We start from the raw sequence: 14,970 nt of genomic DNA on the forward strand, positions 1-14,970 counted from the left end.
CTTTTGAGTCATCCGGAATTTTTAGAAAATACTCATGATAATGGTGTATCACCAACTAATGGTGACAATCTCCAAGTATACACTCGGCGTGAGGAAGCACAACCTATTAGTGCTTTAGAAAAAATTTTGTGGCTTAATGAACCCCTAGAAGAAACCTCCCTTAGGCGTTCTTCTAGAGAATCAATTCCACCTAATAGGTTTGTCTCATATGAAACTCTCTCACCTAAATATAGAGCTTGTCTAATTGCCTTGCATTCTTATTATGAACCTTCCCACTATAATCAAGCAAAAAATATTCCTCATTGGGTTGAAGCAATGAAAGTTGAACTAGATGCTTTAAATAAGGCTAAAACTTGGGAAATAGTTCACCTTCCTCCAAATAAAAAAGCTATAGGATGTCGATGGGTCTACAAAGTCAAAACAAAAAGTGATGGTTCCCTAGAACGTTATAAAGTTAGATTAGTTGCTAAGGGATATTCACAAGAATATGGCATCGATTATGAGAAGACTTTTGCCCCCGTGGCTCGCATGACAAGCGTTAGAACTCTAATAGCGGTAGCATCATCTAAGAAATGGCCTATATTTCAATTAGATGTTAAAAATGTCTTTCTTAATGGTCAGTTGAATGAAGAAGTATATATGGACCCTCCGCCGGGAATTAATGTTAACCAAGGTCAAACTCTTCGGTTATTAAAAGCTTTATATGGTCTTAAACAAGCCCCTAAGGCTTGGTATGATAGATTTAGTGCTATCATGTTAAAATTGGGATTTCGTTCATGTTATACTGACACTGTTCTTTTTGTTAAACGTGCAGGTAATAGTATCATCATCCTTCTGCTTTATGTTGATGATATGATCATCACTGGCAATGATGAAAGTGGTATTCTTAATGTTAAAAATATGTTAAAACATAATTTTGATATGTCTGATCTGGGTTTTCTCAGGTACTTTCTTGGTATAGAAGTAGCATACTCTCCTCGAGGGTATATATTGTCACAGATGAAGCTTGCTGCAGACATATGTTCCAAATCTGGGATTTCAGATGACAAAAAGGTGGAGACACCCGAGGTTATCAATGCTAAACTACGACAGGAGGATGGAGTTCTGCTGGATGATCCTACGCCTTACAAACAACTCATCGGCTCCCTCACCTATCTGACTATCACCAGGCCTGATATTGCTCATGTTGTGCACTCTGCAAGCCAATTTCAGCATGCTCCTACATCTGTGCATATGAGTGTTGTGCTTCAGATCATTCGATACATCAAAAATACTTTGACTAAAGGGCTATTCCTATCCTCACTCTCTTCCTTAGATTTACTGGCTTATACTGATGCTGACTGAGGAGGAAACCCAAATGATCGAATCTCAACTACTGGCTTTTGTGTTTTCTTAGGAGATTCGCTAATTGCTTGGAGATGCAAGAAACAGCAGAAAGTCTCATTATCGTCTACTGAAGCAGAATACAGGGCTATGGCAACTACTACAATGGAGCTTGTGTGGCTTCAAAGTCTTCTTCAAGATATGGGAGTTGAAATTACCGGTGCTTCGAAGCTTTGTTGCGACAACAAAAGTGCCATCTATATTGCCAGCAACCACACATTCCATGAGAGGACTAAACATATTGAAATGGACTGTCATTATGTACGTGATGAATATCTTTGTGGGACAGTTACACTGCCATACGTCACTTCAGAATATCAACTTGCAGATTTCTTTACCAAAGCACTGCCTGTTCCTCGCTTCTTGTTCCTTCTTGGCAAACTTTCGGTTATCTCCCCGTAAAGTTTGAGGGGGGGTGTTAAGACATATGTAATAATACATCTATATATATATATATAAATATAGATGTATTTATAGATGTATTCACCATAATACCCGATAGGGGTATTATGGTCTTTTCACAAGTACTCAATAGGGGTACTTGTTTTATTTCTTTCCTTTTTCTGTTTTTTAATTTTTGTTTTTTATTTTCTAAAATTGCTTTTTGGGATACCAAAAGGGGCCCCACAATGGAGTCGTTGGGGCCCCCAACGACTCTATTGGGAGCCCCTTTGGTCTCCTTTTCTTATAAATAGGGGGAACCCCCCTTGTATGTGGTATGGCTCTTAGAGAGCTCCTCTTCAATAAAAGAAATATTCTTTTATGTGTGTAGCCTTATTATAAGGCCCTTCGTATATCCCTTGGTGGATTTTCTCTCTTGTGGTTGTTTTATTTGTCCGTGTTGGACATTGTGAATGCTTTGGCATTCTTAAATTCTTCCGCATACTTCATTACACTGCTTACATATTGTGATATAACTGTTGCCGTATGATTGCTTATGAATAGCTTGTGATGTAATGGTTTATGCCTTACGATTAATTTAATTACTTGTTGATGGACTGAGTCATTTTATGGTAATTATATGTTTTATGAGCATTGTTATGAGTGCTTGTCTTATTCAGTTGTTTTGTATGGCTGACGGGTAGAGTTAGTTACCCTTCGCCCATAGAATCAACTGAATTGCCATATTTGCGCGTTCTCAAGTGTCGTTTACACATGCTTTGAGGGCCTATTTGAGGATTGCAATATTCCTTGTGGCAATAACACGATGCGTAGGATTATATGCTTCTATGTGAAGTGATACGATGCATGTATCACTGAGTGGGGTGTCTGTCGAGCACCTGATCTCCAAAGGATTATCTGCGAGGGCGTGTATCATCAAGACCAGGTACCCGGCTAGAGTGGTAAATTCTTTGTGAGGATGTACACTGTCCACGAACGGGTAGCCGCAAAGACGGTGAACTCCTGTGAGGAAGTGTATGGTCCAAGACCAGGTATACCATCTAGGGCGGAATTCCTTGTGAGGTTATACATTTCCCAGACCAGGTGATCCGGTGTTGATCTTGTTGTTTGTATTAGTGACTATTGACCCCGAGAGCGGTCATTTGTGTTTATGTGTGTATCACAATGATTTTCATTGGATATGGCATTTGTTGGGGACCGGCTTCCCAAAGGTTTCGCTGTGGGGGTATGTATGATCAAGATCAGGTGACCCGGCTAGAGCGGTAAAATCTTTGTGAGGATATACACTGTCTACGAACGGGTAGCCGCAAAGACGGTGAACTCCTGTGAGGAAGTGTATAGTCCAAGACCAAGTATACCCTCTATAAGGTAATTCCTTGACAGGTCGTATATCTCCCAGACCGAGCGATCCGAAGTGGATCTTGTGTTTTTGCTTACCATAGAAAGTTATGGTGAGCTGTGACGATCTTCTGAGATTGTTTGTGATAGCCCACTATGAATTCATAGTTTCGACTTTCTGTTTTAGCATGATTACATGCTTGACTCAGGTGTGAGAATTCGATCGTTAGCGATTTGAGTTAGTGATCATGTTTTGGACCTTCTACGAAAGGGTGAGCTTTTCTGAGAAGGTATGACGCCTTAGTGCGTCATAACTGGTGATGGTTAGCCACGTAAGACTTTGAGAGATGAGGATAGATTAAGGTCGTTCAGGACAAAGCATTGGTTAGTAGTGAGTGACAAACTATGTCTTGGTGGTGATTAGATGCAGAGACCTTGTTCTAGGAACGAGGACAAGCTTGTTGCGTAGTAGTTCACAGCTTACGATCAAATGGATCGTATACTGCGTTGGTCAGTTGCACTGCTTACTTGCTTTGAACTGCTTACTTGCGTTGAACTGCTTACTATTTGCACTGCTTACGCGCTTGCACTGTTGATTCGCTTGTACTACTTACGTGTTTGCACTATTCACCTGCTTGCATTGCTTACATGTTTAATTGCCTATCTGCTTTAAACTGCGTAGCCTACTGAATTAAATGTACTTAATTCAGTTTTTTGTTAGTCTCTCTTGTGCACCTATTAGTTTTTCGTGAAACTAACCCATTCTATGGGTACAGGTGATGATTAGGTACTCTACGGGCGATGGCGCGATTGCAAGATGGCTTCAAGACTTCTTCTTCCTGCTCTTAGCTCACGTCCTGGACGTTATGGGTTTGTATCGTATTTTCCTTGGGATATCCGAATCTAGTGAGTTTTGGTTCTTTTAGCTAACGTGCCCAAAGTTGTCAACTTGCGTTATGATTTATCAAAAGAAAAATATTCCGCTGATTTCATAAAATAACTCTGAAGGAAAGAGATATTTCTAGTCTCTTGCCTGTTTTTTCTAAAAAGGTTCGCAAGTTTGAAATTTGGGGCGTTACACCAAGTATTTGTAGCGAAGTAGTTTATGGTCCTTTGGAATTGTGCATAGAGGATCTTATGCTTGGAGGGGTATTGTATGGGGATGGAACGCATGCATTGTCATGGTGAGTAGGTGATGGAACCAGGATAAAATTTTGGTCTGATCAATGGTTGGGCAAACCTATAGCATAAGAGCTGGACATAGAAGGATATATCCAGATCTCCCATGTCCTCCATGATTCTATGGTGCATATTCTCAACTCGGAACAAGGTCTTCATGCATTTGAGCAAGTGCTTCCTGATAGAATATGAAGGGATCATCTGTTTGTTAAAGTATATATATCTAGATATAGTGTATGCACATATATATATATATTAATATGTATATATATTTCTATTAATGTAATAGATAAAACCCTTTAGGGGTATTTGAGTCTTTCCACAACACTGTAATAGATTGTGCCCATTAGGGGCACAACAATATTTCTATATTTTTCTTCTTTATTTTATTATAATTCCCTTTAGCTTAAAGCTATGGTCATTAATGTAATAGGTCACTAGATTCGTTGGGACCTCCCCAATGGCTCTATTTCTAGCTGTTGGGGATGGTCCCAAGGCTCTTAGTGTGTGTGTATGGTGTATATATAGGGGTGAAGCCCCTCTTGTATTTTATGCTTGTCTCACGCAATTGTTCTCAATAACATTTATATTTATATGTCTCTTGCCCATTAGTGGCCTTGTGCTTATGTTCTTGTATTTGATCCAGAAGTGGTCCTTGTTTATGCATACTTTTGTGTGTTTGTAAAGCCCATGAGGCATCTTATTGCTCCTTTTTTGTATTTGATTACATGGTATCAAAGTATGAGGTATCTTTGAAGTGTAACATTCAATAGTGCGTGAAGGAGGAACGAGTGATCATGAACTTCAATGCTTTGGAAAGCTCATCATCAACACTTTCTTTTTACCTCCTCTTTCTATCTCTTCTCTCTACCTCTTTTCATAAATATGACTGTTGGAGCAGCCCAACAATCACTTTGGGCTGCTCCCTTTGTGGCCCTTGTATTATAAATAGGCCATATGGCCCCTTGTATTTCTTAACTCTTTTTCTTGAGTGTTTATATGCAATAACAATTCGTTAGACCCTTGTGTGGGTGATGTGTTGATTCAATCAAGTATTTTACTTGATTGAAGGCGTGTTCTTGCATGTGTATTGGATTCAATCCACTTCATTACATCAACAAGATAATCCTATCTAATGATTGTTAAGATATATGCATTGTACAGTTTGTACATACCTAAGTAGACTAAGGTGTACTTATAGGTATTTCTTTTGTATTTATTTTTATTTTATTTATCCTTGTATTCAAGGTATACTAAAGGTATACTTTTTTGTATTTAGTCTTTAGATTAGGTATATTCTGTGTACCTTTTAGGATTTAGGTTAAGTATGCTTAATGCATAAACTCCATAAATCCAACATATCCAAACAAAAGGATAAAGGACCAACCCATAAAGGGTAATATTATGAAACAATAGGAACATTAGATGATGAATAGTAATTCCGTGCAAAACATTTTAAGATAAGAATATGCATTTCCATTTTAATTGCTTACTTTGAAGCATTACCATTTGCAAGTAATACATGGCTCGGTATACTCCACAAGATTGCATGTCTTGATCTTAAGAATTAAATAGCAAATGGATGAAACAATCTCCTTTTTCAATAGCTTTCCTATCCAAGAACTGGGTCAGACATATAAGATAATTAAATTTTGAGAAACTTAAATATTATGAATATTTTATAACATATTTATGTTATCTTCTAAATGTAGTGTTTAAACATAATAATAGTGTGCAGATGTGCTTGTTCAATTGTATGAGTCTCTATGCACATTCAGATGCATGTGTGTGCATACACAAAGAAAATCATTGGCATGAAGATAAGAAAACGTAGGATCAGCTTTTTGGAAGAAAAAAAAAAGAAGACATGGGATCAGCACCTCACAAATGTTTCAGCCCAGACCTGGGCAGTGTGGGTTGTTACATGTTCAAAGTTATGCCTGTGCCTTTTCTCTCTCTCATCTGCAGGCATATCTAATGCATATCCAATAGAGGCAGCAACTTCCGTGATATTCCATGGATTAACAAGTAAAGCACCAGCACCAAGAGACTGTGCAGCTCCTGCAAACTAGAGGACAAAAGATTTTGAAAGGGTAAAATTTAGACAGCTGAAAGGCACCAATTCAGATGCACAGATTGCATCAACCCACAGTACACGGGACAAGTCCTTACATGGATATAAATGCAAAGGAGCAGCACATGTATAAGACGGGCAATATGACATGCACTTGTGCACTAAGTCAATGCAGCACAAATTTCAATTCAATCTCGGAAAGCAATCTTAAGCTTACTTCACTAAGAATAAGAACCCCTTTTTTTGAATCTTGGCATGCAACAAATTCATAGCTGACGAGATTCATTCCATCACGTAGGGAAGTAACTAGTGCCACATCTGCCAGGTAATGCATACTGTCAGTACAAGAATGTATGAAGGCACAAGAAATAGTATGGATCAAGCATGGTTGATTGATTAAATAGAGGTAGAGTACACTTAGTTGTTCATCTTCATATAAATTGAGGAGAGAGAGTGTGAGTCTCGTCCACAATGAGCTATTCCATTAACTTGTATGTCAATACATGCTTTTGAGTTTTGATAGTCCTTTTTGAAAAGATGTTAAACCACCAGATGTTTAGAATATGACTGCTTCAGAATCAATTCTTTCTCTTGCAAACAGATAATTGATTTCACAGTGCTTTCTAATATATATATATATATATATATATATATATATATATATAGAGAGAGAGAGAGAGAGAGAGAAAGTGGTAGCTGCCTACCACTTTCTGGCTAACTGCCAGTGGACACACATGTGCCGTCCATGGCACGTGAATGTCTTACCGTAAAAAGAAGCCTTTAGCGGTGCATGAAAGTGCCGCTGAAGGTCATAAGGCATTTAACGATGCTTTCCAAGTGCCGCTAAAGGCCTTTAGCATTGCCTAAAAAGCATCACTAAAGACCTTTTATTCTTCAACCGGGGATGCGAAGAAAAAGCTACTCTTGAATTGTTTGCAAAAAAAAAACAAGACAGAAATCAGAAAAAATCGATAAAGCACAGATGATAGCAAAAATCAGTTCCCACAACCTGGTCCAGGAAATGCACGTATGCCACTCCCATTCAAATAACACCCAAGCTTAATTATTTCTATGAGACACCTATTGGAATAGAATAATCAGAAAATAAAGACTATGAAAAGAAAAAACAAAGAAAAGATGAGTACCAGTGATTGCATATAGTGCACATAAAGCATAAAAATCAAGCGAGCGATCCTACATATGAAAAAGAAAACTAATTCAGAATACAGCAATAACAATGTACATATAACAATCAGCATATCAAAATGTATCACCTTATTACAACAGTTAGATAACCATAATAATTATTTAAATAATTGGAAATGTAAATAACAGTGAATGAATGAGAGTAAATAACAACTTCATCCACAATACACACAAACTGGTCCTTCCAACCAGTTCAGTAGGGAACCAATTACTTTTTCTGCACTTTATCACATGCTTTGAAAATAAGACCATGTACGTTGATTTTTAGAGTTTATTTAGCAGAAACATGTATTGAATTAGAGATCTTTTATGTTTCAGTCACCCGTATTGCATCAAAACTTCACAATAAAAAGATAAGGTTTTTTCATCAAAATAATTTGATCCAGAGTATGTTTTTAGTAAACAAGCAATGACAAATCACATCTTAGGCTCGGATTAGGTAAAAACCATCTGTAACACTAAGAATCAATGGTTCCATCAATCCATTCACACACACGCGCACGTAGCCATGCATTTTTTGTGGGGGAGGGGCGTTGTGTGCAGGAAATAGTGCCTCTGTTGCATATGCATATGTATTAACATGGTATATCCATCATTTTGCTCTATAGAGGACATAATCATTATTATCTTATTTATTTGCTCTCATAGTCAACAGTTACAGGAAAGGCTGCATAGGCCATTATTTGTTGTTACTCATTTCTTGATGTATTTGTAATGCATTAGACTTTTCACATGTATGTGTCAGCTATTGCATTGTAAGGTATGTATTGACAGTTTCCTTCAGGCTTGGTGCACTCTCTTAATCTTTAAACTCAATTTAATATTACATTAGAGCCAGAAAATAATAGATTTCTACTAAATAGTATGTAGTATGTACCTTCTATAGTACCCAATTTAATATTACATTAGAGCCAGAAAAAGAGAGATTTCTACTAACTAGTATGTACCTTCTATAGTACCAAAAGTGGCAAGTGTCCTAACATATCATCATGCCACAAATGTACATTCTCCAAAACTGTGGTCAAAAATGACTCTCGTCAATGCCATGGCTTCAGATTCCCCAATAATTTATAATCTCTTGGCCTCACTACAAGGGCCAAAGATCTTTCCTGTGCACAAATCCTGGAAGGTACAATGATCAGGGAGATCATAGAACAATCCACTGTTTTGGTTAAAAATCTGACTGATAGTAAATTTATAGGGAAACTAGGTACGTTAAGTACAAAAGATAAGGTGAACCATGGAGTTTTAATAATTCCTTTATAGAGTGTGGGAGACTAGGAGTGGTGGAGCCATCAACAAGTTTAATTCACCTGTTATCAGGAGATGAGACATATGATGAAAACATATCTCTTCATTGCCATATGGTTTGTGGCTTGAACTTATTACCTATTTCTTAGAGATTAAAAGGGGAGAGGTTGTGTGATAAGAAAAGTGAGTGATACCCACCAAGAATGACGTAGCAGTCAATCTCCCTTCACTCTTTATTTCCAATTATTTAATTTTCTTCCTCAGGGTAGCTAAGGACTCTGTCTCATTCAACATAACTTTTTATTGAGGGTTCACCAAGCTCAAGGAATGGTGGGCTGGAAGTTGGCCTTCCAAATAAATCTTGCCACAATGAATACATTTTAGTTTATCCTTCTTGTCTCCAACCATAAATCCTTTACCTCTTTAAAGACTAGAAGCTCCCCATCTTCCTCTTCCTATTTTAGCAACCATTCTAAGAACAAGTCCCTCTAGCAAGGCATGATCTCTCCATAATAGTTTTGCTCCCATGCTCTAACTGTAATGAGATATTGCGGAAATATAAAGAGTGCATACAAGCACATACAACAATGAAAAAGAGACAATATCACAAGTCCACGAAGGGACAATACAAGCACAAGCCTTTAAGAAGGCAACAATATACAAAGCCTCTTATTGAAAAGAGAGAGAAGCTCTCAAGAATGAAAAATATACAAGGGGATCACCCCTATTTATACAAAAGGAAGAGGAGAGAGGAGGAGGCAAAATGCCTCAAAAGGGGAGCCAAAAAGGGGGCTCCCATGGAGTCGTTGGGAGCCCCCAACGGTCACATTTGTGACCGTTGGGGGCTCCAACGACTCTATGTTGGAGCCCCTTTTGTTATTTAAAAAATACAAAAAATAAAAGGAAAAAATAAAAAAAGAAAAATACATTTAAATGAAAACTGAAAATAGTTGTTTTCTAAAACAACTATTGTGAAATTACAAAACTACCCCTATCGGGTATTTTGTAATATACAGAATATATATATATATATATATATATATATATATATTAGATACATTTTAACACCCCCCCTCAAACTTTACGGGGAGATGACGGAAAGTTTGCCAAGAAGAAACATGAAGCGAGGAGCCGGAAGAGCTTTAGTGAAGAAGTCCGCCAACTGATATTCTGAAGTAACATACGGAAGAGAAATAGTTCCTCGCAAGAATTCGTCACGGACATAGTGGCAATCCATTTCGATATGTTTTGTACGCTCATGAAAAGTATGATTGCTCGCAATATAGATGGCACTCTTGTTGTCGCAACAAAGCTTTGAGGCTTCGGTGATATCAACTCCCATGTCTTTAAGCAAACTGCGAAGCCATACAAGTTCCATTGTCGTGGTTGCCATAGCCCGGTACTCAGCTTCAGTGGATGATAGTGAAACTTTCTGCTGCTTCTTGCATCGCCAGGCAATCAAAGAGTCTCCTAGAAAAACACAAAAACCAGTAGTTGAGACTCGATCATTGGGATTACCTCCCCAATTTGCATCAGTATAAGCAAGAAGATTCAAGGAAGAAGAGGAGGATAGAAATAGCCCTTTATTGATGGTATTCCGAATGTAGCGGATGATTCGGAGAACAACACTCATATGCACAGTTGTAGGAGCATGCTGAAATTGGCTAACAGAGTGAACCGCATGAGTGATATCTGGTCTGGTGATGGTTAAATAGGTAAGAGACCCAATGAGTTGTCTGTAAGGTGTAGGATCTTCCATAAGAACCCCATCCTCCAACCGCAATTTGGCATTAATAACCTCGGGAGTCTCTACTTTCTTATCATCGGAAATCCCAGACTTAGAACATATATCTGCAGCAAGCTTCATCTGTGACAAAATATATCATCTAGGAGAATATGCAACTTCAATTCCAAGAAAATATCTGAGAAAACCTAAGTCAGACATATCAAAATTATTTTTTAACATATTTTTAACATTAATAATATTATTTTGATCATTCTCAGTGATAATCATATCATCAACATAAAGCAACAAAATTACGATACTAGAACCTGCATGTTTAACAAAAAGAGCAGTGTCAGTATAACAAGAGTGAAATCCTAACTTTATCATGATATCACTGAAACGATCATACCAAGCCTTAGGAGCTTGTTTAAGGCCATATAATGCCTTTAAAAGCCGAAGAGTTTGACCTTGCTTAAGATTTATTCCGGGTGGCGGATCCATATAAACTTCTTCACTTAAACTTCCATTTAAAAAGGCATTTTTTACATCAAGTTGATAAATAGGCCATTTTTTGGTTGATGCAACAGCTATTAAAGTCCTAACACTGGTCATTCGAGCTACAGGAGCGAATGTTTCTTCGTAATCAATGCCATATTCTTGGAAGTATCCCTTAGCAACTAATCTAGCTTTATATCGTTCTAAAGAGCCATCGCTTTTAGTTTTAACTTTGAAGACCCAGCGACAACCAATAGGTTTTTTGTGTGAGGGTAGATTAACTATTTCCCAAGTATTGGCCTTTTTTAGCGCATTAAGTTCAACTTGCATTGCTTCAACCTAATGAGGTATAGATTTAGCTTGATTATAGTGTGCCGGTTCAAAATAAGAGTGTAAGGTTATTAAACATGCCCGATAGTTGGGAGTTAAGGAATCATAGGATACAAACCTATTTGGAGGTATTGATATTCTAGAAGAATGCCTAACTTGTGGTTCCTCAGTGGATTCAGAAATTTGAGAGTATTTTTCGAGGGCACTAATAGGATTTTCTTGATTTCTTCTTGAGTAAACATTTATATTGGTATCGCTATCATGAACATTTATATTAGAATCACTATCATTTGAGGGTGTTATGTCAAGAGGGGATACCTCACGAGAATCATCAATGTTTTCAAGAAAATCTTCTTGTATGTCATAAATAAGATCATATAAGAATATATAGTCAATTTCATTTGTTTCTTCTAGTTTATCAAAACCGTTTTCTTCTTCTAGAAATGTTACATCTTTTGAAATATATAATTTATCATTCTTAAAATCATAACATCTATACCCTTTTTTATTTTCACCATATCCTAGAAATACACATTCAATTGCTTTTAGAGATAACTTATCCCTTTTGTGTGATAGGACAAAACATTTGCAACCAAAAATACGAAGACGATTGAAATCGGGTGAAAATTTAAAGAGTTTTTCATATGGAGAAGCATTTTTTAACTTAGAAGAGGGCATTCTATTGATTAGATAGATTGAGGTTAAGACGGCTTCGGCCCAAAACTTCTTTGGAATATTCTTAGAAATAAGTAATGTTCTAGCGGTTTCAATAATGTGCCTATGTTTCCTTTCTGCTAGGCCATCCTAGGACATGACTTTTGATGGCAAATGCCATTTTGGGTTAAATAGTTTTGGAATTCGTGAGATAAGTATTCGCCACCGGAATCGGATCTTAAAATAGATATGTTACTTTGAAATTGATTTTGAACCTTTTTATGAAAATCTTTAAAGAAAGTAAATACTTCCGATTTATGACTAAGGAAATAAATCCAAACATACCGAGTAAAATCATCAATAAACGTCACATAATATGAATAACCCCCTTTAGACATAACCGGAGAAGGCCCCCAAACATCCGAATGCACCAATTCAAAAGGCCTTGATGAAAGAAAAGTTCTAGTTGGAAATGGAATAGACTTCATTTTTCCAAAAATGCAATCTTTGCAATTAATTTCTTTTTCCTTACAAAATTTGTTTCCAAAAGGAAAGAGATACATTTTGGAATTACTTGGATGATCAAGTCTTTTATGCCAAGTTGCCATGTTTTTTTCTTGGACATAAGAACAAAAAAAGTTTGTAGGGAGATCAAGATGGTCCATATAATATAGGTCTCCCTTTCTATGGCCTTGCCCAATCCGCTTCCCGGACCGGAGATCCTGCACAAAGCAACCATTAGATGAGAAAGATATTTTACATCCATGGTCGGCAATTTGAGAAACGGAAAATAGGTTTAAATTTAGTTTAGGAACAACTCTTACTTTTGGAACACAAAAATTTTGTGAATCTTTAAAAGAACCAATACTTGAAATTTTTAAAAAAGTTCCATCGGCCGTAGAGACACAAGAGTCCTTTGAATTGGTGCAAACATCAACAAGTGCATTTTCATGAGGGGTCATATGAAAAGAAGCTCCGGAGTCAAGGATCCAAGAATACGTACCGGGTGAAGATGATGAAGCAATAGCCGCACCCGATGTGGAGGAAGAAACTTTTAGCATTTGTTGGAGAGCCATAGATATTTGTCCAAGAGTTTCTTTGATGTCATTGTTCTTGCCTTCATCTTCTTTGGTGGTGGTTTCCTCAAGAGAAGCCACTTTAGGCTTGAAGGTTCCAATAAGCTTAGGACAAGCGGGTCTAATGTGACCCGGCTTATTGCAATAATGACAAACAATCATTTTTCTTCCTCCATTGTAGTTTCCTTGTTTCCCAAAATGAGGAGGCTTATAGGTTCTAACATTATTACCCGGTTTGGATATGGCAAGGACTTCATCAACATGCTTACTCATGCCAAGCCTTGTCTCCTCTTGAGTGATTTCGGCAATAGCATCCTCAATAGGAGGAAAAATAGATCTATGGAGAAGTGAAGATCTCACTTGCTCAAATTCGGGACGTAGCCCAAAAAGAAATTGAAACAATCGCGCTTGTTCCATTTGTTTTTGCCTTAAATCAATGTCTTTCATAGAAACCCATTTTGGCTCCAAGAGAGCCAATTCATCCCATAGTGGGTTTAAAGCACTATAATAGTCTTGAATGCTAGAATCACCTTGCTTGGTGGTTCTAATCTTTTCTTGCGAGAAGTATGCTCTTGCAAGATCCTTTTGGGTATACATACCCTTCATAAAGGACCAAGCCTCATTGGCTCTACGGAATTTAGCTATATTAGCACATACCTTAAGCTCCACATTATTCATAAACCACGCAAGGATTTTTGCGTGATTGCTTTCCCAATCTTCCACTTCCTTTTGATGACTTTCAATGGCCTTGAGGCGAGCATCTCCTTCAAGAGCCTTTTCTTGACCTTCTTCAATCTTCGTGAGCATAAGCTTAGGTTCCGGAACGGAACCCATGACAAAACCCCAAAGCTTCTTCCCTTTGAGATTATTTTTCATTGCCGATGCCCACATCATATAATTCTTTCCATTGAGCTTGAAAGAAAGGTCAATTTTTGTCTCCATGATGTTGCCAAGAAGTGAGAAGATATCTATTAGATATGAAAAAACACGAACCACACCTTTCCTTCAAGAATCGAGTGGCTCTGATACCATGTAATGAGATATTGCGGAAATATAAAGAGTGCATACAAGCACATACAACAATGAAAAAGAGACAATATCACAAGTCCACGAAGGGACAATACAAGCACAAGCCTTTAAGAAGGCAACAATATACAAAGCCTCTTATTGAAAAGAGAGAGAAGCTCTCAAGAATGAAAAATATACAAGGGGATCACCCCTATTTATACAAAAGGAAGAGGAGAGAGGAGGAGGCAAAATGCCTCAAAAGGGGAGCCAAAAAGGGGGCTCCCATGGAGTCGTTGGGAGCCCCCAACGGTCACATTTGTGACCGTTGGGGGCTCCAATGACTCTATGTTGGAGCCCCTTTTTGTTATTTAAAAAATACAAAAAATAAAAGGAAAAAATAAAAAAAGAAAAATACATTTAAATGAAAACTGAAAATAGTTGTTTTCTAAAACAACTATTGTGAAATTACAAAACTACCCCTATCGGGTATTTTGTAATATACAGAATATATATATTATATATATATATATATTAGATACATTTTAACACTAACGTCCTCCTATCTTCCACTTGCATGGTCCATAGGGAAGATAAATCTCCTTTGCTAAGGATGCCTGCCTTTTGAGCTACTATTTAACAGCCACTCCCAAAAAGAGATTGAAAGCTTCATCTTCTCACTTTCTTCATTCCTCTTCTTATCACACACTACACAATCAATTTGAGAGTATTATTATAGCTCATCCAATAATCCTCACAACTCATAGTATTTGCTTATGGAAATATTTCCTTTGTGACATCTCCTTATCTTGCCTTGAATTTCATGCTCTTTATCAATATATTTTTCTTGG

The 14,970-nt window shown here is 37.3% G+C and overlaps 1 protein-coding gene across 5 annotated transcripts in view; it reads right to left on the minus strand.

Moving 5' to 3' along the window:
- The window catches only part of LOC149843464 (alpha,alpha-trehalose-phosphate synthase [UDP-forming] 1-like), a 102,196-nt gene that overhangs the window by 47,533 nt on the left and 39,693 nt on the right, over positions 1–14,970 (minus strand). For all 5 annotated transcript variants that reach the window (XR_016430874.1, XM_089999832.1, XM_089999831.1 and 2 more), the window contains 3 exons: positions 7,522–7,570; positions 6,594–6,694; positions 6,183–6,370 (listed from right to left, as the gene is read on the minus strand). Coding sequence is in view for 4 of the 5 variants with exons in the window: in XM_089999832.1 (XP_089855958.1) it covers positions 6,183–6,370; positions 6,594–6,694; positions 7,522–7,570 (338 nt within the window). In the remaining variant the exon portion in view is untranslated. The remainder of the gene's footprint in view (positions 1–6,182; positions 6,371–6,593; positions 6,695–7,521; positions 7,571–14,970) is intronic.

The sequence above is a fragment of the Nuphar pumila genome, chromosome 3, assembly GCF_984573655.1.
Source record: "Nuphar pumila chromosome 3, dmNupPumi1.hap1.1, whole genome shotgun sequence".
NCBI lineage: Eukaryota > Viridiplantae > Streptophyta > Magnoliopsida > Nymphaeales > Nymphaeaceae > Nuphar > Nuphar pumila.